Here is a 22,374-nt window from a genome sequence, read left to right as displayed (position 1 = left end):
AATTATTATAAACTTTGTTTTTAATTTATGTAGATAAATTTACTTTAAAAAAAGTTTAGTGGAACAATGCGTGTTTTTATTTATTCTATAAATAATATTCTATAGAAAAACTACTTTAAAAAAAGTTAAGGAAAAAAATTATAAAGGGTAGTTAAGTTTCAAGGGCCGGTGTTGATTTCGAATAAAATAAAAGTTTTTTAGGAAATTATTGTCATTTCTATTTATTATGATAAAACTGGCATGGCTCAATTAAGCATGGAGCAAAATATCGGTCAAATGACCGCCGCGACCTCGGCGGCACACCTCCATTCGATGGTCTAAATTTTCGATGACGCCGAGGCATATTTGAGTTTCTATGCCGTTAATGTGCCGAATTATCTCATCCTTTAGCTCTTGAATTTTTACTGGCTTATCGATGCAGACCTTTTCTTTCAAGTAATCCCAAAGAAAGAAGTCCAACGGTGTCTAATCACATGATCTTGGCGGCCAATTGACATCGCCGCGACGTGAGATTGTTCGGCCATCAAATTTTTCGCGAAAAAGAGCCATTTTTTCGTTAGCTGTGTGGCAAGTGGCACCGTCCCGTTGAAACCACATATCGTCCACATTCATATCTTCCAGTTTGGGCCTTAAACAGTTCGTTATCATCTCACGAAAGCGAACTCTATGTACTCAGAGAAACTGCCTGACCGGCCTCATTTTTGGAAACACGACGGTCCAGTGATGCCGCCGGCCCATAAACCGTACCAAACAGTCACTCTTTGTGGGTGCATTGGTTTTTCGGCAATCACTCTTGGATTATCATTCGCTCAAATGCGGCAATTCTGCTTATTGACGTATCCACTCATCACTGAAGATGATTTCCTTCGAAAATTGGTCATTCACTGTTGCCCGTTTTCATAATAAACCTGAATAACTTTAACACGTTGTTCGATTGATCTTTCCATGATTCAAATTGAGTTAGCCTGAAATTCAAAAATGTCAAATGAAATGCAGAAAAAAATTTGACGTTTACGTGTGGTTTGCATTCAACATTGGCCTTTAAAATTTAACCACCCTTTACATTGAGTTCGAAAATTTAATGTTTGTGCAACATTTTTGTTTTTTAAGATTTTGTTTATTTGGAATAAGTAGCATAGAATATATTTTATTAGATCCGAAACTTACTAGAAAAATCACACTTACATAACTGCGTACACAGCAATTTTGTAAAAATTCCGAATGAAAAGTGTAAAATTAGGATAACTGAATATCTGAGAATTATGCTTTAAGTTTTAGTCTTTGATTTATGTTGTTTTCGACAGACAGAAAAAGTTATTAAAATTAACTTGAAAAAATTTTGTTCCCGACTAAAAATATTTTTCTTAAAAAAAATTCACCAATTCTATCAAGTACTGCTTCTAAATGGTGCTGTTTCAGCTGTATGAGAACTATCGATATCGATAACTATGGGTCGACAGCTGAGAATGGAAAACTTGGTAGACATTTCTCTTACTTATGGCAAATCATTACGAATCGTTTAACGCCAGAACAACGATTCCAAATTATGCAAATTTACTTTGAAGACAGAGAAAAAGTCCCTTCACGAAGTTCATACGGCACTGGCGGTATCAGCGGCCTTTATTTCTTTCAAAATGAATAAGGCACTCTCTTCGAGTCGATCTTGGGTCCTCGGAACGTACGTACATCTAAAACACTAGAAGCCTGTTTTTCATCTATCAAAACATAATCGATCTGGTTTCGCGTTTATCGGTCATGAGACAGCCAGGTGGCTTGGTGTATCTTCTTATGCTGGAATCTGGTGCTGCAGACTACCATGTTTCGAGCCCCGGCGAAGTCGATCAGCCTCTATCTGTTTCCAGATATTTCGTTGTGCAGGCGGAATTTTCCGACTGTGGGATCAAAATTTCTCTCCTTAGTTCTCTCTGAGTTTGCGATTCTTTACATGGCAGCTGTATTAGACATTGCAAGGTCTTACGTTTTTCTTGCTTTGCCCCGTCCATCGCGTTTCTTGAATGGCAGTGATGTCAGTCTGTACTCTCACGAGGACGTCAACCAGCCGGGCAGACGCACCTTCCCCATTAAGGGACCGGACATTCCAGGTGCATGCTCCCAAACCATAGTACTCAGTTCATTTGCAGGGGTCGTGATCCGTAAAGGAAGTTCTCATCCGAAGCTTTATTCGAGTGCCAAACGCAGCGCACAACCAGTTATCCTGGTATGCTTCATCTTTTTACATTAGTTCGCTCTCGAAAGGATGTTCAAACCCAAAAGAGGGCGCAAGTCGTTTGAACTGAACATAGGTACACACCGTATAATATCGAAAAAGGCGATCAAATATCTTGGGGTCTGGATCGACACAAGACTTTGTTTCAGGCAGCATTTAATAAATGTAAGTTCCAAGGCGCTTCCGTTAATGGTGCCTGACGTGACTTCTCCTTAATATTGGAGGGCTCCAGGGAAATCGCAGATGACTACTGTCATTGATTGCTGACTCTATAATTCTTTAGGCAACACCTATTTGGGTAGGGACCAAAAAGTTTGATCTACGGGAAGCCACCCAGACATACAGGCAAGGTGCGCTGCGTGTAGCTTGCGCGTATAAAGCGCTGTCTGATGATGCAATCTGCATAACAGCTAGACAGAGACCTCTAAACCTCTTGGCAGATGAAATGTTTCGGCTCTATAACGAACAAGAAGCGCGGCCCACCCCAGGAGAAAAAGCAGCGGAGCGACTGACAATAGGCCGGTGGCAGCAGCGGTGGGATGAGTCACAAGGCGGACGTTGGATCTATAGACTCATACCACCTGTTGAGTGGTTAATGAGAAAACATGAAGACACGGACTATCACTTTTCGCAGTTGCTCAGCGGGTATGGCTGTTTTCAGGAATACCGGCACCGTTTTAAGCTGGCAGCTTTCTGTCACAACTGCCCGAATACTGACGAAAACGCAGAACATGTCATGTTTTATTGCGACCGCTTTAGAGAGGAACGAGCTATCCTGGAGCAAGCCCTGGGCCATCAACCGTCCTCCAGCACCCTCATATGAGATATGTGCGTAACCAGAGGTGAGTGGGAGGCAGCGAAAACATTCGCAGGTAAGATTATGACGCGACATCGCCATATTAATTGAGAACGCAAAGCGTTTCAGCAACAGAGAAGGTGGACAGCTTCTGACGAACCGACAACAAGCACAAACGTTTAAGTGAAACACTCAATACAGTATCGGACAGAAGACAAGACGGTAGTGAATTAAGATAACACAACTGCAAGTTTTCCGATGTCTCCTTTACCTTGGAACCACCTACAAACACAGTGGGAGTAATTGGGACTATCGACGGTGTATAGCCTTCATATGCCTACAGGAGAAGAATCTGGACGCAGGTACCTGTTGTGTTTTGGACATAAACGCAGCTCTACCTAGAAGGTATACTTTTGTGGTCCCAGAGTAGAATTAGCCGAGGGGGAGGATTGTTATAGTATAAGTGGGAGCGTGCCCCACATACCATTAGTGTGACGGCACCTTTAAGATGTTTCTGACGTTTTGATTTCAACCTCCTTTAAAAAAAAAAGGCCCAGAGGATACTTAGGCTAATCCCGGAAGTTGTAAGCTGCTTAGACCATATGTAGACGAATCCCAAAGAATGGTGATCAGTGACTTTCCCCACTTGCGTTTACTTCTACATATGGAACCATCCTCCTCTGGTCTACCAGATTATAATAAAAAATCATTCGAAGACTATTTCTGTTTTGTATTACTATTTTAAGTTCTTAAGTGCTTAAAAACATCCTTTACTTATGTAAAATTATTATACCCGTCTATCGCTAAAGTTTAAGTGCTGTAACATTCACATCCTCGAATACTTCAATAATTCTATTTCATAAGCAACAATAATCTTAATTACAAATACTCTCAACTAGAGTCAATCAGTGCTACAAATATCAGTGCAAATATTTCGCAATATTTCCAGTCACTTGCATTTATAATCAGTTGCTTTAATTTGCCCGCAAGCCATTGAGCGCATATTCATTTAAATCCAGCATCCATCCCGCTCCCATCTCATCAGCTGCATCTCGGCACCAACTACCCCACAAGAGTGCTCTATTTAATTCGATTTCAATAACTACAACAACAGCAATTGCATCAATAGTATCCAGCAACCAGTGTCCTTCTGCGGACTAAAGTCATAAGCAATGCATAAAAAATGCAATTAATTTGCCAACGTTACTTTACGTGGCTTGTTTTATGAATTTTTATTCGGTTTGTTTTTCTCATTTGTTTTTGTTTTTTGTTTCTTTACTTTATTTAGATTACGTATGTAGCTATCACTATTTTATTTGTATAAATGTGTTTTATACATTTTCAGTTTGAGGAAGAGCGAAGGAGTGTTTGTGAGGCAAATCTGTCAGTGCGCATCGACAGGGTGTGTGTGCAAAATGCTATGCCCGTCAGGAAAGTCCACTTTTACTGAACTGCAGCAATTCAAGTGAATTTGCGGTCATGTCTAGCTTGCAATTCATCTCTCTTTGTTAAGTCTAAAAGTAGTCCGAAAGTAACAAAGAACTAACGTGTTTCTCAGTATTAGGTGTCTAAAATTTTTGGTTGGCTATGAAAATGAATTGCTTATCAGTTATCATTTTCAAAGCTAGCTTTGTGGATAAAAACCAAAAATCTTAGGTAACTTAGCACAGCAAATTCGAGTTCAAATAAGCTCCCAAAATAGTAAACACAAAATTTAAAATATAAATAAATAAATAAAATTACATAACTTCGGTTGGCTGGTTAAAGTGGTGATTCTTCCAGAATTCCGCAGCAGTTTTTAGCCACATCCTCGTTACCAACTTGTTTAATGGTTATTTAAAGCAAGACTATATCCAGTCTGTGCGGTTCAGGAACCTTAACAGGTTGTTGAAGTCTAAGCCAGGCAGTTGTTCGGGAGTCTCGAACAGCGGTTGGCCCAAGGTTAACATTCTGTCCTTCCATAGGGCATGGCATTTACAGAGGAAATAGAAGATTGTCCCCTTTTTCTCCGGTTGTTTACAACTGTGACAATATGTATTCTGAGGGATACCCATTTTGGCTGACCAAAAGTCAATTATGACTGCCGTTCGTCTCCAAGCTTGAGGTTGTAGGTGGGCCATAACGTTCTGCTAATTTTGCATTTCGTCTGGTCTTTCCACCTACAATCCGCGATTCGAAGGTATTTTAGGGAAATTGCATTCTTGACCACACCTAATGATGTGAATACCGGTACTGCAAGAACGTTATTCATGGCAGAACCCGCTCTTGCCAGTTCATCTGCTCTTTCGTTACCTTCAATGTTCCGATGTCCTGGGACTCATATTAAGGTAACTTTATGGTTTTCACTCACGATGGTGAGGCTACTCTTGCTTTGTTCCACCTCTTTAGAGGTTGTAGTAGCCGAACCCAGTACCTGGATTGCAGCTTGGCTATCCGAAAGAATAGCGATATTGCCCTTAAAAGAGAAATCTGTGACTAGTAACCCACAAGCTTCCCCAATTGCCAGTACTTCCGCCTGGATAACACTGCTGGTATTGGGAGACGCACATATTTCTCAATTTTAAGTCTGTGAGAATATATACCAACCAACACCGCAGCCCATTTTACTGCCATCGGTATAGACTGTAGTGTCGAGCTTGTTTAGAGAGAATCCCTTATTCCATTCTTCCTTAGTTGGGAAGAGAGTGGCAAAATTCCTATTGAATGTTACCGTCGGGACGATGTAGTCAGTTCTCACCGAGATTAACTGAATTTGTCACAATAATAGACTAGCGTGACCATAAGTTTTTTCTCTCCAGCGACCCGCTTTGTTTAACCTAAATGCACTCATGGTTGCTGTCTTTTTAATATGTAGGTCTATTAGTTTAACGTGTTTTAGTGCATTTTGAGCCTCTCTAGGGCATGAACTGATCGCACCGACCGCTATTGCGCAGGCTGATCTTTGTATTCTGCCGAGTAATTTGGTATTGTACTCTCTCCCTAGAGCTTTCCATCAAACTACCCAACCATACGATAAAATAGATCGTATAACGGCCTGACATAACCATAATGTATACTTGGGTTGAAGACCCCACCTTCTTCCAAGCATACGTTTACAGGCATATAAAGCAATTTCTGTGTTCTTCAACGTATAATTTCCAGCTTAGTTTGGAGTGCAGAATTACCCCTAAGTACTTTGCGCTGGGTAATAGTGAGAGAGTTTGTCCGTTAAAATTTCGTAGGGTAAAAGTTGGTACCTCATATCTGGTGGTTCTGTTTTACGCGGTTTTAAAACTAGGCCACAGCCTGCGGCCCAAGAGTTAAGCTCGCCTAACGCCCTTTGGATGATCCCAACTTACTATCAATAAATATCGACATAGTTTTTTTGATTTTTTCAAAAAGCAGCGAAGTAGAGAAAAAAACTTTTCCTTCTTTATTTTTGAATTTGCCCACTCGTTTTAAGTGTCTGATAAAAGAACAAAAATAGTTTTGAACTCTATCTAAGAAAATTTTATTGGCTTTCAAGTAAACCTATTCCGGTACTTACTTACTTCCACATAAAAAATATAGCCCATTTTAGATACGTTTTCGTAGTCGTACAATATCAAGACGCACACGATAAATAGGAGAAGGAGCTCGGCCAAACACCTAATAGAAGTGTACGCGCCAATTATTTATTTTTCCATTTTGGTACTGGGGCAAGATAAAGCTTAAAATGGCTGCCGTTCCTAGGGCGTTTCACTTGGACTCCAACTTATAAGTCTCTTTCGTCATGAAATTAGCCACTGAATGTTATTTTGAGGTCCTTCTATTTGGTAGTAAAACATCTGGTACAATGTATTTAACTAAATATACATAAACATACATAAATATCGTTCAAAAATAATTTATAAATAAAAATCTTGGAAAAAGTTAATAATAATTTTTTTTTTTAATGTTTTGCTCTAAACATAAATAATATTATACAAAAAAGTTAAAAACATCATTCGATATTTTTTGTTTTTTGTAAAACTAGAAACAAAAACGTTCAAAAGTTTTTCGTAAACATAACTATGCAGCACACTAAATTAACAAAAAAAAATTAATTTTAAAAATATCTTTGGAAAATTAATTATAAAGAAATTTTCATAAAACAAAGTTGAAAATTAAAAGAGAGCAAAATTGTGTTAAAAATTGTTTATAAAAATCATATAATATGTTGAATAAATCAGTCTGAACTTTGAAGTATATGAAATAAAACAAAATTATTTTCGAAATTGTTGATAAAATACTATTTAGTAAAATGAAGTTGAAAATTAGAAAAAGCAAAAACTTTCTAAAAATTTCTTCTAAAACACATATTATTTTTAAATAAATGCGTCCGAAATTTTAACTATATTAAATTAAAAAAAAAAAATTAATTTTCGGAAACATTGTTGGAAAATTATTTTTAACCAAATTTTGTTAAAACAAAGTTCAAAATTATAAACAAAATATACTAAATATCTTACAGAAATTCATTTGAAGATTGCCATGTAAAAGTTGCAATTTAAAGCCAAATAAAAATTAAAATTTTTTTCGAGTTATGACTCCGAAGGATATAAAATGTTTTTTTCGAGAAAAAGCCGTTGAAAGTTTCAAAATAGACGTATATAAGTGACACTATCACACCTCATTACATTGAAAGAGCATTTTTTTAAGTACTGGTTGATCCTTTTAGCAAAAAAACAGAAATTATATTTATATTCCTTCGTGATATATCAGGTCAGTCCATAAGTTCGTGCGTATTTTACCCATAATTTCACATTTGTACGATTTTTGCATCCAACAAGTTATTCGTAGAATAGGTATAACGGAACTATTTATATTTTATTTTCTTTGATATATTGCGCATGCAACAAGTGATTTAAATCGGGGATAGAAGCGCGTGTTGTTAAAAAATAAAATGGAGTTTTCGAACGCGTATAAGAGGCTTATTTTGTATTTTTTTTATAAAAGTGATAAAAATGCAATAACTGCTCCTGCAGAAATAAACACTGTTCACGGAGAGGATGCTGTGAGCGTAAGGACTGCGCAAAAGTGGTTTTCAAAATTCCGAAGTGGTAACTGCGACGTGGAGGATGCCCCGCGCGCTGGTCCTCTGAAGTCTTTAACTCTGATACCTTGCTCAAACTCGTGGAAGCTGAGCCAAATTTGAGGGTCGATATGGTAGCTCAGAACCTAAATTCATCGCATGGAACAGTTCACAAGCGCCTGGTTCAGTTGGGAAAGGTTTCAAAGCTGGGAAAACTGATTCCGCATAGACTTTCCGTCGCCAACCTTCAGCAGAGAGTGAATGTGTGTTCTCAGCTTTGGTTAGATAAGGATGGAACACCAGAACCGACCCCTAGAGATGGTCTTCACCCCAAGAAGATTCTCCTGTCTATTTGGAAGACTCGACCTGATATTTAACAGGATTGCCACCAATCTACAAATTAAACTTAATTAAAAAATTACATAAAATAAAATACTTAAAAGTCGTAATGAAACCTATTTTAGGGCTATTTAATCCAAAAATATTTGTATGTAGGGTTGCCACCTAACCGAAAAATTAAATCGATAATAAAATAAAAATACACATGTTTCTTTATAATGTTAATATTCATACTATATTAAGGTGTTTGGAGCTAGAAATATTTGAATGGGATTGCCACTTATATTGAAAATTGTAATTACCAAAGCTGGTAGCATTCTTTCAAAAAAGCTTTCAAGCTGGATTGCTATTTACAAAAAATAATTATATTCCAATTTCTAGTTTAATCGAAATAATACAAAATAAAGAATTCTAAATATTCTTTTTTTTAATTCCCTGATATATAATGTATCCAAAAATAGCATCTTAATTCAAAAAAAAATGTTTAAACATTTATATTGTAGAAATTAAAAAAAAAAAAATTAAAAATATTTATAAAAATTAAAAAAAAAATTCGAAATATTTATCCAAAATTCTTAGTAAACATAAATATGTAGCTTATTAAATTAAAAAAAATTTAATTTTCAAAAACATAGATGGAAAATTTATATAAAAAATGTTCATTTATAAACAACCCTTCATACAACAAAGTTCAAAAATAAAACAAAGCTCTCTAACAAATACTTCAGAATGAAATAAAAGGATAGGTGAACTCGATACAAGAAGTAAGCCTTTCAGGAATACAATATAAGGAAAGTTTTAAAATAGAGGCATGTACAGTGCCCAGCTCTCTTTGATCAAAACAAAACTATAGTGCTAAGCCACTTTCCAAAATAATCACAAAGTTTCGGAGCACTTAAGCTTTACAATACATGAAGATGCGGTAATTGAAAAAATTGTAAAACTAAACTCTCTATATGTTAATACCTCACCAACCGACTATGTTAAGTGCTTTCTAATACCTTTGGAGATATAACGAAACTAGTGGTAGAATTATAGGTTATGTAAAAATGCATATATAAAGGTCCCCAGGAGAAGTATTAGGAATAAGGAAAACTAAGTTTGTAGGAGGCTATAAAATTAAATATTTATATGAACCGAGATTAGAAAAAGTTCACTCATCTGAGAGTACAGATCATAAAGTCATTGCAGCAAATTGCTGAGTAGATGAGCTAGCTAGACAGGAATCTATGAAGTGATTTTTTCACGAAATAAGAAAATTGGGATACCATTTATTAGCTCTAGTTTGCTACTGAAGGAGTAAACTTCACGTCAACTCAACGAACGCTGGACAAGTACAAAAATTTGTGAGCACGCGAGATCCTTCTGGTCGCGTGTAGAATGGGGGCACTCAAGGGAGTTACTAAGGTTAACAAATCCTTAGCTCTCGAATTTTGTAAGTTCCCATATCGACAATCGACGGCCAAGTATATATGTTATGAGACTCGTCCGACGGACGAAGTGGAATCATCTTTGCTCTATCCTGTTTTCGCGAAACTAAGATTCCTGCATCTTACTTTTCTCTTCCTTGCAATGCCTGAGGTTGGCTAAATCTTTTTTTCTTGTAGTGTAACTAAAAGGCTAACTTCATTTCCATCAGTTTGATTATGAATTTGCAGAGATTTGCGAGAAATCGAATACCTTGTTACAGAGGCTTGCCACGTTTAATCTAGAATGGCTAAAATTATGCGGAATAGAAATTATTTCCATATATTTCGAATGTTCAAAGTCTGAACTAGACACTAAGGAGTGAGTTATTCAATACAATTCTGCGAACTAAGAGGAGGACACTCCGTTATTGATAATGGTTGGTTTGCCGCACTCTTCAAGCGAAAACAAAAACATATTTTTATGCGTTTTTAATTAACCGCTGCAACTTCTGCAGTGTCAAGTGGTAGAAAAACTTGAACCAAAAACCAAAACCAAAAAAAAAACCTAAAAAAAACCCAAAACAAGAAAAACAAATATCATAACATAAAAATATACAGCGTAAAAAATTCGAGTTCGTAAGAGCAGGTCAACAATAACTAACTTTACTCTACTGCGCCAATATTTTCCTGGGTGGTTGGACGCTGGTGTCCATAGCGCTTAAATCAACAAGAACTGCAGATCACCATTTCTGTCCCCCGCTACTTTTATATCAATTCAGCAAATTTCAACGCATACGGTTGCAGAGAAAGAGTACACAAATGTTATTTGCTTCGTTTTTTTCGACTAACGTTTTTCATTTGATGTATTTTGTTTTTTTTTTTTAATATACTTTCGTTTTTCTTTTTTTTTTTTAACTTCATGTTACTCACCACAATTGCGAAAATATTTTTCATGAAAATATTAAAATTTCAACCTCAGCGTTGATGAGTTTTTAAAATTGCCACAGAATACACAAACAATAACATGTGCCACTGGTGTTTGTGGGTAAATGGAATTTTTTGTGCAGAATTTTCCAATTTTGGTACATGAAAAAATGTACCAAAAAATTGCTGCTGGAAAAAATTCAAAAAATATATAACAGCGTAGATGCCATGTAATCATTATTTAAATACAAGGGAATGACTGCAAGTGGTGTTTTTGGAATTTTTTATTTTTTTATATTTTATTTGTTTTTTAACTTAACTTTTTGTTTTTTTTTTATTTATGTTTGCAAATTTTTTATTTTCGTTCAGGCTATGCATAAATTAAATGATGATACCCGCTTGCCATGTAAATAAATATTCCCAAATTGCCAAAAGTATACTTTTTAAAATGTTAATTTTATTTACCTGATAAATGTTAAGTAGAGATCTGCCTTTCTTTGTCCTCGTATATATTGTCATTCGTATATACATATGTATTTAATTGATTTGTAAGGGGATTACTCATTTTTGGAATAAACAAACAAAGATAAACTTTTCTAAGCTGATAAAATAGTAGAAATAGTAGTAGAAATAGTAGAAAACTTTTGCAGGCAAAATTAAAGCGACGTTCTCCAAATAAAAATGACAGTTGAAGATAGCTTATTTCACGTTCGGGACCTGTCAATTGGCCACCTAGATCGTGCGATATAACGCCTTTAGATGGTTTTTTGTGGGGTTATGTTAAAGCTCATGCCTATTCAGACAAGCCTGCTACAATTAACGCATTGGAAGACAACATTAAAGCATTTGTTTGTGAGATACCGGCCGAAACATTATCATGAGTATGCCAAACTTGGACTAAGCGAATGGACCATTTGAAGCGCAGTCGCGGTCAACATTTTCATGAAATAATCTTCAAACAATAAATTATATGGACTGTACTATCGATTTAAATAAAAAAACTCATGCATTTTTCTGAATTTTACGTGTGTTTTTTTGACAAACTTTCCTATAGCTCTTAAAAAATTACCCTTTATTGACAGATTTTTAAAAGAGTAAAAATAATTTGTTGTAGCTATTAAGGCCCTAGTAGTCAGAGTGCCAACTAAGTTAGGGTTATATTGTATGTATCCCCTATAAGTAATAAAAATAATAATTTTTTGGTACCTCTTCAGCTGACAAAACCCATCAACATTGTTGGTGTCTGAAGTACTATCCACCTCTTTTCCAGAATCCCTCAAATCTCTTAATGACATAAAAAAGGTATGGACATGAATACATGGACGAGGCTGCCTGTTGTCCATTGACAATCAGTATTACTTTAAAATCAGAAACAAACTTAAAAGGGATATTATTGATGTTTGCAAGCTCAAAAAGAAGTTTGATATTTAAATAAGTTTCTATAATTTTTGGAATTATGCCTAGTAGGGCGGGTCGATTTAAAAATCACTCATTGCTCTGTGAACGAAAAATCCCACTTTGACCCATTTAGAGTGCTCCTATCGAGTCCAAATGTATGACCGACCCCCACTAACTTTGGACGGCCGTTACACCCATGCCAGTGGCACACCCCCTGGAACTCCCCTGGGGGGTTCCCCATACAATCATTTCAAAATATCACCATTTTTGGCCTATACATGAGAGGTATGGTTCCTTCGGCAAAGTTTCTTATTTTGATTCCTAGAATATGATTTTCACAGAGCAATGGGCGATTTTTTTGCCTCTGCCTCCTTCCAAGTAAATACTTCATTTTTTTCTCAGAATCTGTATCAGCAGCCTACAGTAACTGCTCAGAGTGCACCCCAATAACAGGCCGTTTCTCATCGTCCTCATTTTCCACGTCAAATTCGAAGAAACCTACGTGGGAAATTCCTTTTAATGCTTTTGATTGCTGAGATATAAGCTCTTTGTAATGCACAGGGATAGATTGTCGGTCTGCTACACTTCTAATGAAATTGGTCATAATTTTCATGAGGTCTGATGATGCGTGAGCGGTCATTCGGAAATTATCTAATCCTTTAGCTGTAAACTTCCCTCAATAGGGTGCGCTCCACTGATGCTTTCTGACAAAGTGAAGTTCCTAGGTATTATCTTTGACAGTAAGCTTATATAGAAGCTCAATATTGAGGAAAAGGTGAGGAAGGCAACAATCGCCTTATATGGGAGCAAGGGCGCTATTGGCAAAAGATAACGCCTTTCGGCTAGAGTTGTTTTCTGGCTACATAAAACTATTGTAAAGTCTATCTTGTTATATGGAGTAATAGTCTGGTGGAACTCACTAGAGAAGACGACATTGGTGAAGAAGATGGAGAGAGTTCAGAGGTCGGCACTCATTGGAATCAGTGGAGCGCTTTGAATGAGTCTTACTCCGGCGCTCAACGCAATGTTAAATGTGATACCCGAAGACATCGCAGGCAGAATTGCCGCTGCATGTACCGCAATCAGACTGAATGGTTCGGCCTTAGAAACTTTGAGTTCATACCCCTGTCAACGGATAAATGCATACACACTTTCGATTGCGTCCGAATTCTTTGACTTAAGCCTCATCTGGGTCCCTGGACACAGCGAGATTGCGGGAAACTGCGAAGCGGACGAGCTGGCCAGACAAGGGACATTGAGATCCTTCTGACAACCTGCGGTCTGCCCCTGAAAAGATGGGCTTCGCGAAAACTCAGCAAGCGCTGGGCAGGTACACAAACTTGCAAGGTCGTAAAATCCTTTTGGCCACGTGTAGATCGAGGGCGCTCGGGTGAGCTTCTGAGGTTGACAAAATCTCAGCTTTCGAACCTTGTGGGTTTTCTCACAAGACACTATGCGCGGGGCATGCTGTGAGACTTGGAATTACCTCGAATCATTTTTGCATCGGATGTATGGAGGATGAGGTGGAATCATCTCAGCAGCTTCTCCTTATCTGCTCTGCTCTGGCGGGACTAAGATCATCTTGGCTCTTACTTCTTTGCTACGCTTGCTGATATACATAACTGGCGTTGTCATTAAAAATCTAATGAATTCTATCAGCAGCGGTTGATGCAAACGCAGCACAGTCAGCGTTCATAATCCACACACTCCAAACCCATCCTCCTCTCCCCGCCCTCTCCTTTTATCCTCACGGTTTTCTCTTTCTCTTACCACCTCTATGAATCCGTTCATCTTCGTCCAAGTGTGCCCATTCCTTGGGTAACCATTCCAACTTAACCTAACCTAACCTAGCTGTAAACTGATTTGGGCCCATCTTATTGGGTTCAATGTTGATTTTGAATCACTTGTACTCAAATTGAGTTCATAATTTTCCGGATTCTTACTATTTTGTAATTCAAGTCTCCTTTTCAAAGTAGAGGTTATGACTGAATCTTGCTGCTTTTCCGGCAATTCTCCAAAAATTTGACCACATTTTCAGAACTCTATTTTATACATTATCACGAATAGTACAGAGATGTTGAATACCACTGCCTATTTTTTTGAAAGCACGTAGTACAAGTCTTTATTTGTACTGTAGGTTTGTCTGCAAATTTTTCTACCGATTGTGGTATCAATTTACGCAAGATTGATAGCGCATGTTTCCTCTTCTTTTCTTGAGCATCAGAGTTTGTTTGAGCTTGCTTCCCTACAATAATTCGTTGGTAGTTTGGCATGTTTGCAAATCGATATTTTCACACTGTCCTTCCCATGTCACAAAACTTAAGTAACAGCCCTGGTATTTGCACTCCTACGACAAGAACTTTTCAGGAAGATTAACTTTGAAAATATCCGATGACATTGCCAGGCTTGACATACTCACATTGCTGTTACCATGTGATATAACTAAGATAGCAACCCTAGTATTTGCACTTATGCGACAAAACGTTATGAGTACGATTAACTTTAAAAATATTAAGCTCTGTGATGGGAGCGCCCGATTTGATATGGTGCTTCCGTATCTCAAAACATGAATAGCAACCCTTATATTTGCAAAACACAATTTTTCTAAACAGGTTTCGTTTAGTAACGGCAACGACATAGTTTGCTAAAATGTTTAGAATAAAAAACATGTCTGATATCTCAAATTTTTTTTTAAATATACACTAATCTGAAAATTTTATTTATTTACTTATTTATCTTTTTTGTTGATATAAAGGGTGGTTAAGTTTCAAGGACCGGTGTTGATTTTGAATAAAATACAATTTTTTTAGGTCATTTCTTTATGATAATATTGGTATTGCTCAATTACGTATGAAACAAAATATCGGCCAAATGGCTGCCGCGGCCTCGGCGGCACACCTCCATCCGATGGTCCAAATTTTCGATGACGCTGAGGCATAGTTGAGGTTCTATGCCGTTAATGTGCCGAGTTATCTCATCCTTTAGCTCTTGAATTGTTGCTGGCTTATCGACGTACACCTTTCCTTTCAAATAACCCCAAAGAAAGAAGTCCAACGGTGTCGTTGACGTTTAAGTGAGGTTCACATTCAACATCGGCCCTTGAAATTTAACCACCCTTTATAAGAATTAAAATTAGTGGAAAATACAATTTTTTGTGGTATTTATAATATCCGAATAGTTCTGTCGCATTTACTTGTAAGGGCATTTTTATTAAAAAAAATATTTTTTGTTTTTATTTCAAAGTGCATTTTTACTAATATAAAATAATACTTTTTCTACTTACTTCAAAGAGCATTTTCATTAAAATTTTTTTTTTTGATTAATTTCAAATGGCATTTTTATTGAGAAAATATTTTTGTGATTTAAATTAAAGCGCATTTTTAATTAAAAAATATTTTCTTTATTTATTTTAAAGCACATTTGTATTAAAAAAAAGGTTTTTATTTAATTCAAATCACATTTTTATTCAAAAAATATTTTTTTAATTTGTTTTGAAGCGCATTTTTATCAGAAAAAGGGTTTATTTTTATTTTATTTTTTATTTGTTTTTTATTTCTTCCATAAAATATTACACCTGTCGTTAGACAATAAGTAATTTGATTTACAAAAAGATGGAATGAGAGTGATATTGAAGGGCCAATGCCCCCAAGCTCATTTAGAAGAAATATATACATATTATTTAAAAACAAGTGGTTAACAAACAATGACATATGCGATTAGTTGACAATTGATTACAAGGATTTTGCAAGATCTGTTGGTGTTTGACGATTAAGCCGACTTTGGGTAGATTTTTCTTTATTTGGTAGTCTTCTCATCATAGGATTTGTATGCGTTAATAGTCTATTTATGTGTCTTCTGCTGGCGCTTTGTATTGTTTCATCAATAGTATCGATGTCAAGGTCGCGATGAATATCTGCGTTAGGCATATACCAAGGTGCATTAGTTAAGGTCCTGAGTATTTTAGACTGGACTCGTTGAAGTATACTTAGATTACTTTTTGCAGCAGTACCCCAAATCTCAATTCCATATTTCCAGATCGAAGCAATTATCGTTCGATACATAAGTACTTTATTTTGGAATGATACTGAGGTCCAAGTAGCCAGTACAATTTCTTAAAACGATTTTTAACTTCATTTCGCTTTTTCTTTATATGCTCCTGCCAGTTTACTTTCGAGTCGATCGTAATACCCAGGTATTTCGCTTTGGTGTCAATATGCATGTCAGAATTACCAACGCTAACTGGTTCAATGGTTGTCCTTCGGTTTGTGTAGTTTACTTGCATTGTTTTGTCAGCGTTAATTTCGATGTTCCATTTTTTGAACCAGTTTAATGTCACATTTAATTCGTTTTGTAAATTTTGTTTTGCGACTTTTGTATCTTTATGAGATACCATGAGGACTGTGTCATCCGCAAATGTTGCAATCATGCTGTTTTCTGACTTCGGTTCCGGTAGATCAGCCGTGTACTTCCTAAGACACTGCCTTGGGGAATGCCTGCGTTCATAGGTTGAATGTCTGAACATGCGTCGTTAGATTTAACATAGAATTTCCTGTCTTGGATGTAACTCTTAAGCATAACGTAAAAGTCATTAGGTAGTTGTGTTTTTAATTTATGGAGTAACCCAGGGTGCCACACTTTGTCAAAAGCTTTAGTTACGTCGAGCTATATGGACATGCACACTCTTTTTTTATTCAGGTTATCATTAATTTTGTGAACTACTCTATGAATCTGTTGGATTGTTGAATGGTTTTTCCTAAATCCAAATTGGTGTTGGGGTATCAGATTCATGCTTGTTATAATAGGTTTTATCTGGTCAAATAATATTTTTTCGAAAATTTTTGATATTGATTTTTTTGGTATTTTTTATTTTAAAGCACATTTTTATTAATTATATTTTTTTTATTTAATGGCGCCCTTTTTTAATATTTTTTATTTATTTCAAAGCGCATTTTTATTAAAACAATATTTTTTCATTTATTTTAAAACTAATTTTTGTTACAAAAAAATTATTATTTTTTATTTATTTTAAGTCACTTTTTTTTAATTTTTCTTATTTGTTTCAAAGCGCATTGTTTTTAAAAATATTGTTTTTATTTCATTCAAAGCGTATTTCTATTAAACAAATATATTTTGATTTGTTTTAAAGCGTTAAATTTATTTTTTTTACTTATATATTTTAAAGCGTATTTTTATAGAATTTTTTTAATTTATTTTAAAGCGCATTTCTATTATTTTTTTCTTATATTATATTACTATTTATTTTAAAGCGCATTTTATGTTCTAATTAGTCGACATTGTCGTAAAATACACGCGCGGATTTGCTGTAGCATAAAATTCATTAGAAAATATGATGATTTTTATTCACATTTATAACTTTATCTACCGTACAGCTTTTTATATATCTATAAACAAAACAATATTTGTCCACGAATTTTTACAAAAATGTTTGCCCAAAAAGTTTACGCGCATATAAATAAATATATTTTTAATGCAAATATGCTTATGTATATGTTACCCGTGGCAATGAGTGTTACCGCTAAACAATTGTGGCATTATTTTTGTCAACTTTTCAGCTGTCCAAGCGAAAATATGCGCAACAAAGCCTCAAAATATGATTCCAAAAAATTTAACCAGAAACTAGTTATACACTCCAAAAAATTAATACTGAGTTTTAAGCAAAATGCGATACGCGAGTATAACTATAAAACCTGAAATAGCTAAGCGGAATGAAAAATAATAGAATAAAGTTTAGAAAAAAACCAAAACAAAAAAATCTCATATAATAGATAGTTATTTATTACACTCGCCTGCAGCTAGAAATGCCAACGATATGCAACTAACAAAATATTTACTTTTCTCTTTCTTTCCTGCTCTGCTTATCTCTCGTTTTTTGTGCATTTTTCCGCTGCTCGCACAAAACATCAACCGACTACTCAACAACTGGCGGATCATGTCCACTTTGGAAATCCAACGTTATGACTATTTTCCCACGCAAACATGCGCGCACAATGTTGCTGTTAACAACGTACTTACATACATACGTAATAACAACTATGACAACAATAATAACAACAACAACATTGTAAACTAAAAATCATTGCAACTGATGCTGTCGCTGATATACCTACATTTCATTGGCCTGCTGCCACTCAACATCAACAACGTCATACCACCGCTTGGCACTCCATTCTACCTACCGGCAATTTAAACATTTCAACGCTGCTGTTACAATAACGCTGACGCTTGTGCTGATGCATGCACCCTCTGCTACCACTACCACCACCACCAATCACGTGTAACGTCAAAATCGTCTGTTGCAACATGTTGATAATGACGCCGACGCCGACGACGACGATGTTGATGTTGATGATGATGATGATGCCTGTGACCATCATGTCAACGCCGTGCAACGCAACATCAACAATGTAACAACAACCATAACATCTCCACAAACTATATGAAAACCAAAATAAAAAAAAACAAAAAACAAAAAAAAAAACACTTTAACAATGGCCCTTTGCAACAAAATAATGAAATGTTGTTCGACGCTCTTACACTGCTCCTCCTTTTTGAAACATCACTTTTTTCCCGCTTGCACTGTTGCCCCACTTCGTCGCGAACGCAGTGCCACCCGATATTCTCGATTATCCAACCAGCACTGATATGGTAATACGAGAGGGTTCGAATGTTACGTTGAAATGTGCAGCAATTGGCTCACCAACACCGACCATCACATGGCGGCGAGAGGGTGGCGAGCCCATACCACTGCCCAATAACTCTGAAGGTAAGTGAAAGCAACCACTTCTATTACGGGTGTAAGTCTAAGTGAAAATGGTAATTTTACTGCAAACAAATACGCAAACATACTGAATATTAATTTAGATTTTGTTTTGAAAGGAACAAAAAACTATTTCATTCAATGCGTTACTAGCAATTCTGCTCTATCAAAGGTAATGGATATTTTATTTAGATGGAAGTGCTGGATAAACCTGAAAGCCATGGCTTTTCGGATGCTAGTAGCCAACTTCGCGTAGTTTTTATTTTATATTTGTTTAGAGGTAATCAGCTAGCGGGAATAAGCGTTCCCTTGAATTGTTTATTTAGACATGATACCTCTCTACATTTTTCTTCAATGAATAAGGCAGATGGATGTAACAATAAAAAAGTAGCAGGTTGAGAAAAAAAAAATAAACTCTTGATGATGAGTTAATATGATATATGATTAAGAATTATTGGACTATTTTTTGCCTCCACATATATATAAACAAAATAAATAAATATATAATTGGTGCGTATACTTTTTTTAGGTGTTTGGTCGAGCTCCTCCTTCTATTTGTGGTGTACGTCTTGATGTTGTTCCACAAATGGAGGGACCTACAGTTTTAAGCCGAATTCGAACTGCAAATCGATTTTTATGAGGAGCTTTTTGATGCCAGAAATACATGTCAGAAACACTTGTCAATGCCTATCGAGGGGCGACCGATACTGGAAAAAACTTTCTTCTATCACTTATCGTTTCACGCACAGAAATTCGAACCTATCCACTCCCGAATGCTAGTCACGCACCAACCCATTTGGCTCGGTTTCTCCTAGCAAGATCCCAGTGATCTACACGGAAAATGTGTCCGGCAAACACTGTTTCCACATTTTCACGAATGGCTCCAGGATTGAGCACGGTTCCGACTCTGGAGTCTACGTGGAATCCAGCGGAACAAAACTGCACTTTGCTCTTGGAATGCATTTGTGTTTCAAGCGGATGTGTATGTTAGACAGCCCCCAACCACATCAGGGGTAGTCGAGTCCTGCTAATCCAGGCTGACATATGTTGGTAGACATAGGTAGTAACCTGATGCTAACGTGGGTCTCGGGACACGTGGGTATCGTGGATAACAAGACCTCTGACTCTTTAGCTAGGATGGACTTTAAGACCAACTGGTTCAGCCTGGAGCCCGATCTGCCACTCACTTCTGACATCAAAGCCATGGTTAGCAAATGGGTTACTACAACCCACAGGCAAGCTTGCAGGCTAAGAGAGGCTGCGGGCCCGACCGACTGTCGCGAATTCTCCTGTCATTACGCAGATGGAACTGCAGACAGCTGGTTTGACGAAGACGAGCCACTTTTTGTGGGCAAAGCACATGGAAAAGGTAGGCATCTCAGACAGTGTACTCTGCCCAGCTTTTGAAAAGGAGTATGAGACGGTGGACCACTTGCTGTGCGTCTGCCCCGCCTTCGCTCGAATCAGGCATGTGGCTTTTGGCACGGATGTGTTAAGAAGCGACCACCTAGTCGCCTGGGCATCACAAGATCTACTCAAGTATTTTCGGAGTCGTGTAGATTTAAAGAAAATTAAAAGGAAATCCAAGTGCTGTACAACGGACTTAGTTAATGTCTGAGTGCTGCACTTGCTATTTGTCCCGACAAAACAAAAAATACGGCTACAGCGGCTGCTTTTATAAAGTTCTTTAATAAAGGCCTAACTGACGCCTCTACACCCTTATGGAGTATAGCAAATATAGCGTAATAGGCGTATTCGAATTTTGAGGGTGTGTCATCTTAGTGAAGCAATGGTTAACCAATTTCAAGTAAAATGAACTAAGTATTTCGGGCGTTATCGTCAATATTCCTGAAAATTGGTTAATTTGTAGGTTGTTGTGTTATAAGCAGGAAAACTGAAAAATTAAAAAAAAAAAAAAACAAATAATTTTTAAAATTATTTTGAGTCAAGTAATATTTTGTACCTTCTGCTGGTTTGCCAAAAGCGATAAAAAACCAGAAATTCACTCCACCCTAATATTATATATAGGCACGTACAGAAATGCATAAGATATTTAATAAAACAAAAACTCAGAACTTTGTATAGGATTTATTAGAAGGATCGGAAAGAAATGTCGTTTCTGCGCATGTTAATGCTTCTTTATGAGTTCATTGCGTAGTTGAAATTCGTGCCAGAGACATTTTAATGTTAGAGTAGATTAAGTTGTGAAATCTTAAACATCAAATTTTCTTTCGCCATTTTGAGTGAAATGGCTAGCCAAATACCAGAAGATTTTCGAGTCCGGCATTGCATGCTTTTGGAGTTTCATAGCCCTGACAGTGCGGCAGTTGTTCCCAAAAAGCTTAAATGTTCGTAAATGACATTATTTTTTTTCAGTTCAGAGCCGATAACTTCGATCTTTCCGAATCTCATCGATCAGAAATACGAACAACTTTAGACAATGACGTACTGAGTGGAAGCGGAAGTAAATTAATATCAAAGAATTTACGAGCTGTCAAATTTTTTAACCAACTTGGGATCTCAATCTAAAAACATTTGGTAAAACAAACAGAGCTGGTGTTTCGGCTCCACATAATCTGTCTGAACAAAGCCAACCGATCCATGACATGTAACTTATTGCTTCAACGGTATACTAAAAAACCGTTTTTTGATTTCTTGCTCCTTGCAGATAAAAAAGGTTTTGTATGAAGAAAAGACCTAAAACGCAGTAGCTCTCTCCGAATGAACCGACAAAAAGGACTGCTAAGCCATCCGAAAAAAGCGCTTTTATGTGTTTGGTGTCGTATTTGTGGAATCGGCCATTTCGAAGTACTTAAAGCTGGAGAAACTGTTAATGCAGACCTTTATTGTGAACAATTAGAGCGAGTGAATCAACCGTTAATTGAAAAGTATGCAGCGACTAGCAATAGAAAAGGCGTTATTGTGCAACACAACAATGCAAGATCGCACGGCGCAAGAAAACCGCTGTTAAAAATTAATGGATTACGGCAGAAGGCACTATCCCATCATACTCGCCCGACATTGAGCCATCTGATTTCCATTTATTTCGATCACTGCAACACTTCTTAATAAACAGAGAATTTAAAAATGTGATTGATATGAAAGATATTTTACTGAAAAATCAATTAATTTTTATCGATCCGGCTTTGAATATTCGCACACTAAATGGCAAAAGGTTGTCTCCAACGGGGGTGGCTACATGATTGGCTAGAAAGACAAACTTGTAAAATATTTATTTACTCGAATTTATTTAAAGAAAAAACGGCATTATTTTCTGGTTCCCCTAATACATACACTGTACAAAATAATTATAAGACCAAGAAGATTAAGATGATATCTATGATAGTAAAGGAATAAAAAGAAAATGTGCCAATGTCCTTTCGTTGATTGTATGTCTAAGACGTAACCGTGCAGAATTGTCTGAATTTGAGGAGTGGCAAATTTTGGCATGGAAAGAGAAAGGTCTTACAA

At 36.5% G+C, this 22,374-nt stretch overlaps 1 protein-coding gene across 1 annotated transcript in view; it reads left to right on the top strand.

The window, feature by feature from the left end:
* LOC129248269 (cell adhesion molecule 1) overlaps positions 1-22,374 on the top strand; it is a 371,310-nt gene that overhangs the window by 208,151 nt on the left and 140,785 nt on the right. The window contains exon 5 of the mRNA XM_054887754.1: positions 18,751-18,909. Coding sequence (XP_054743729.1) covers positions 18,751-18,909 — 159 coding nt within the window. The remainder of the gene's footprint in view (positions 1-18,750; positions 18,910-22,374) is intronic.

This window comes from Anastrepha obliqua, chromosome 5 (assembly GCF_027943255.1).
Source record: "Anastrepha obliqua isolate idAnaObli1 chromosome 5, idAnaObli1_1.0, whole genome shotgun sequence".
NCBI classification, from domain to species: domain Eukaryota; kingdom Metazoa; phylum Arthropoda; class Insecta; order Diptera; family Tephritidae; genus Anastrepha; species Anastrepha obliqua.
Note: the sequence above shows the minus strand (reverse complement) of the source record. Positions and strands in the feature narration are given on the sequence as shown.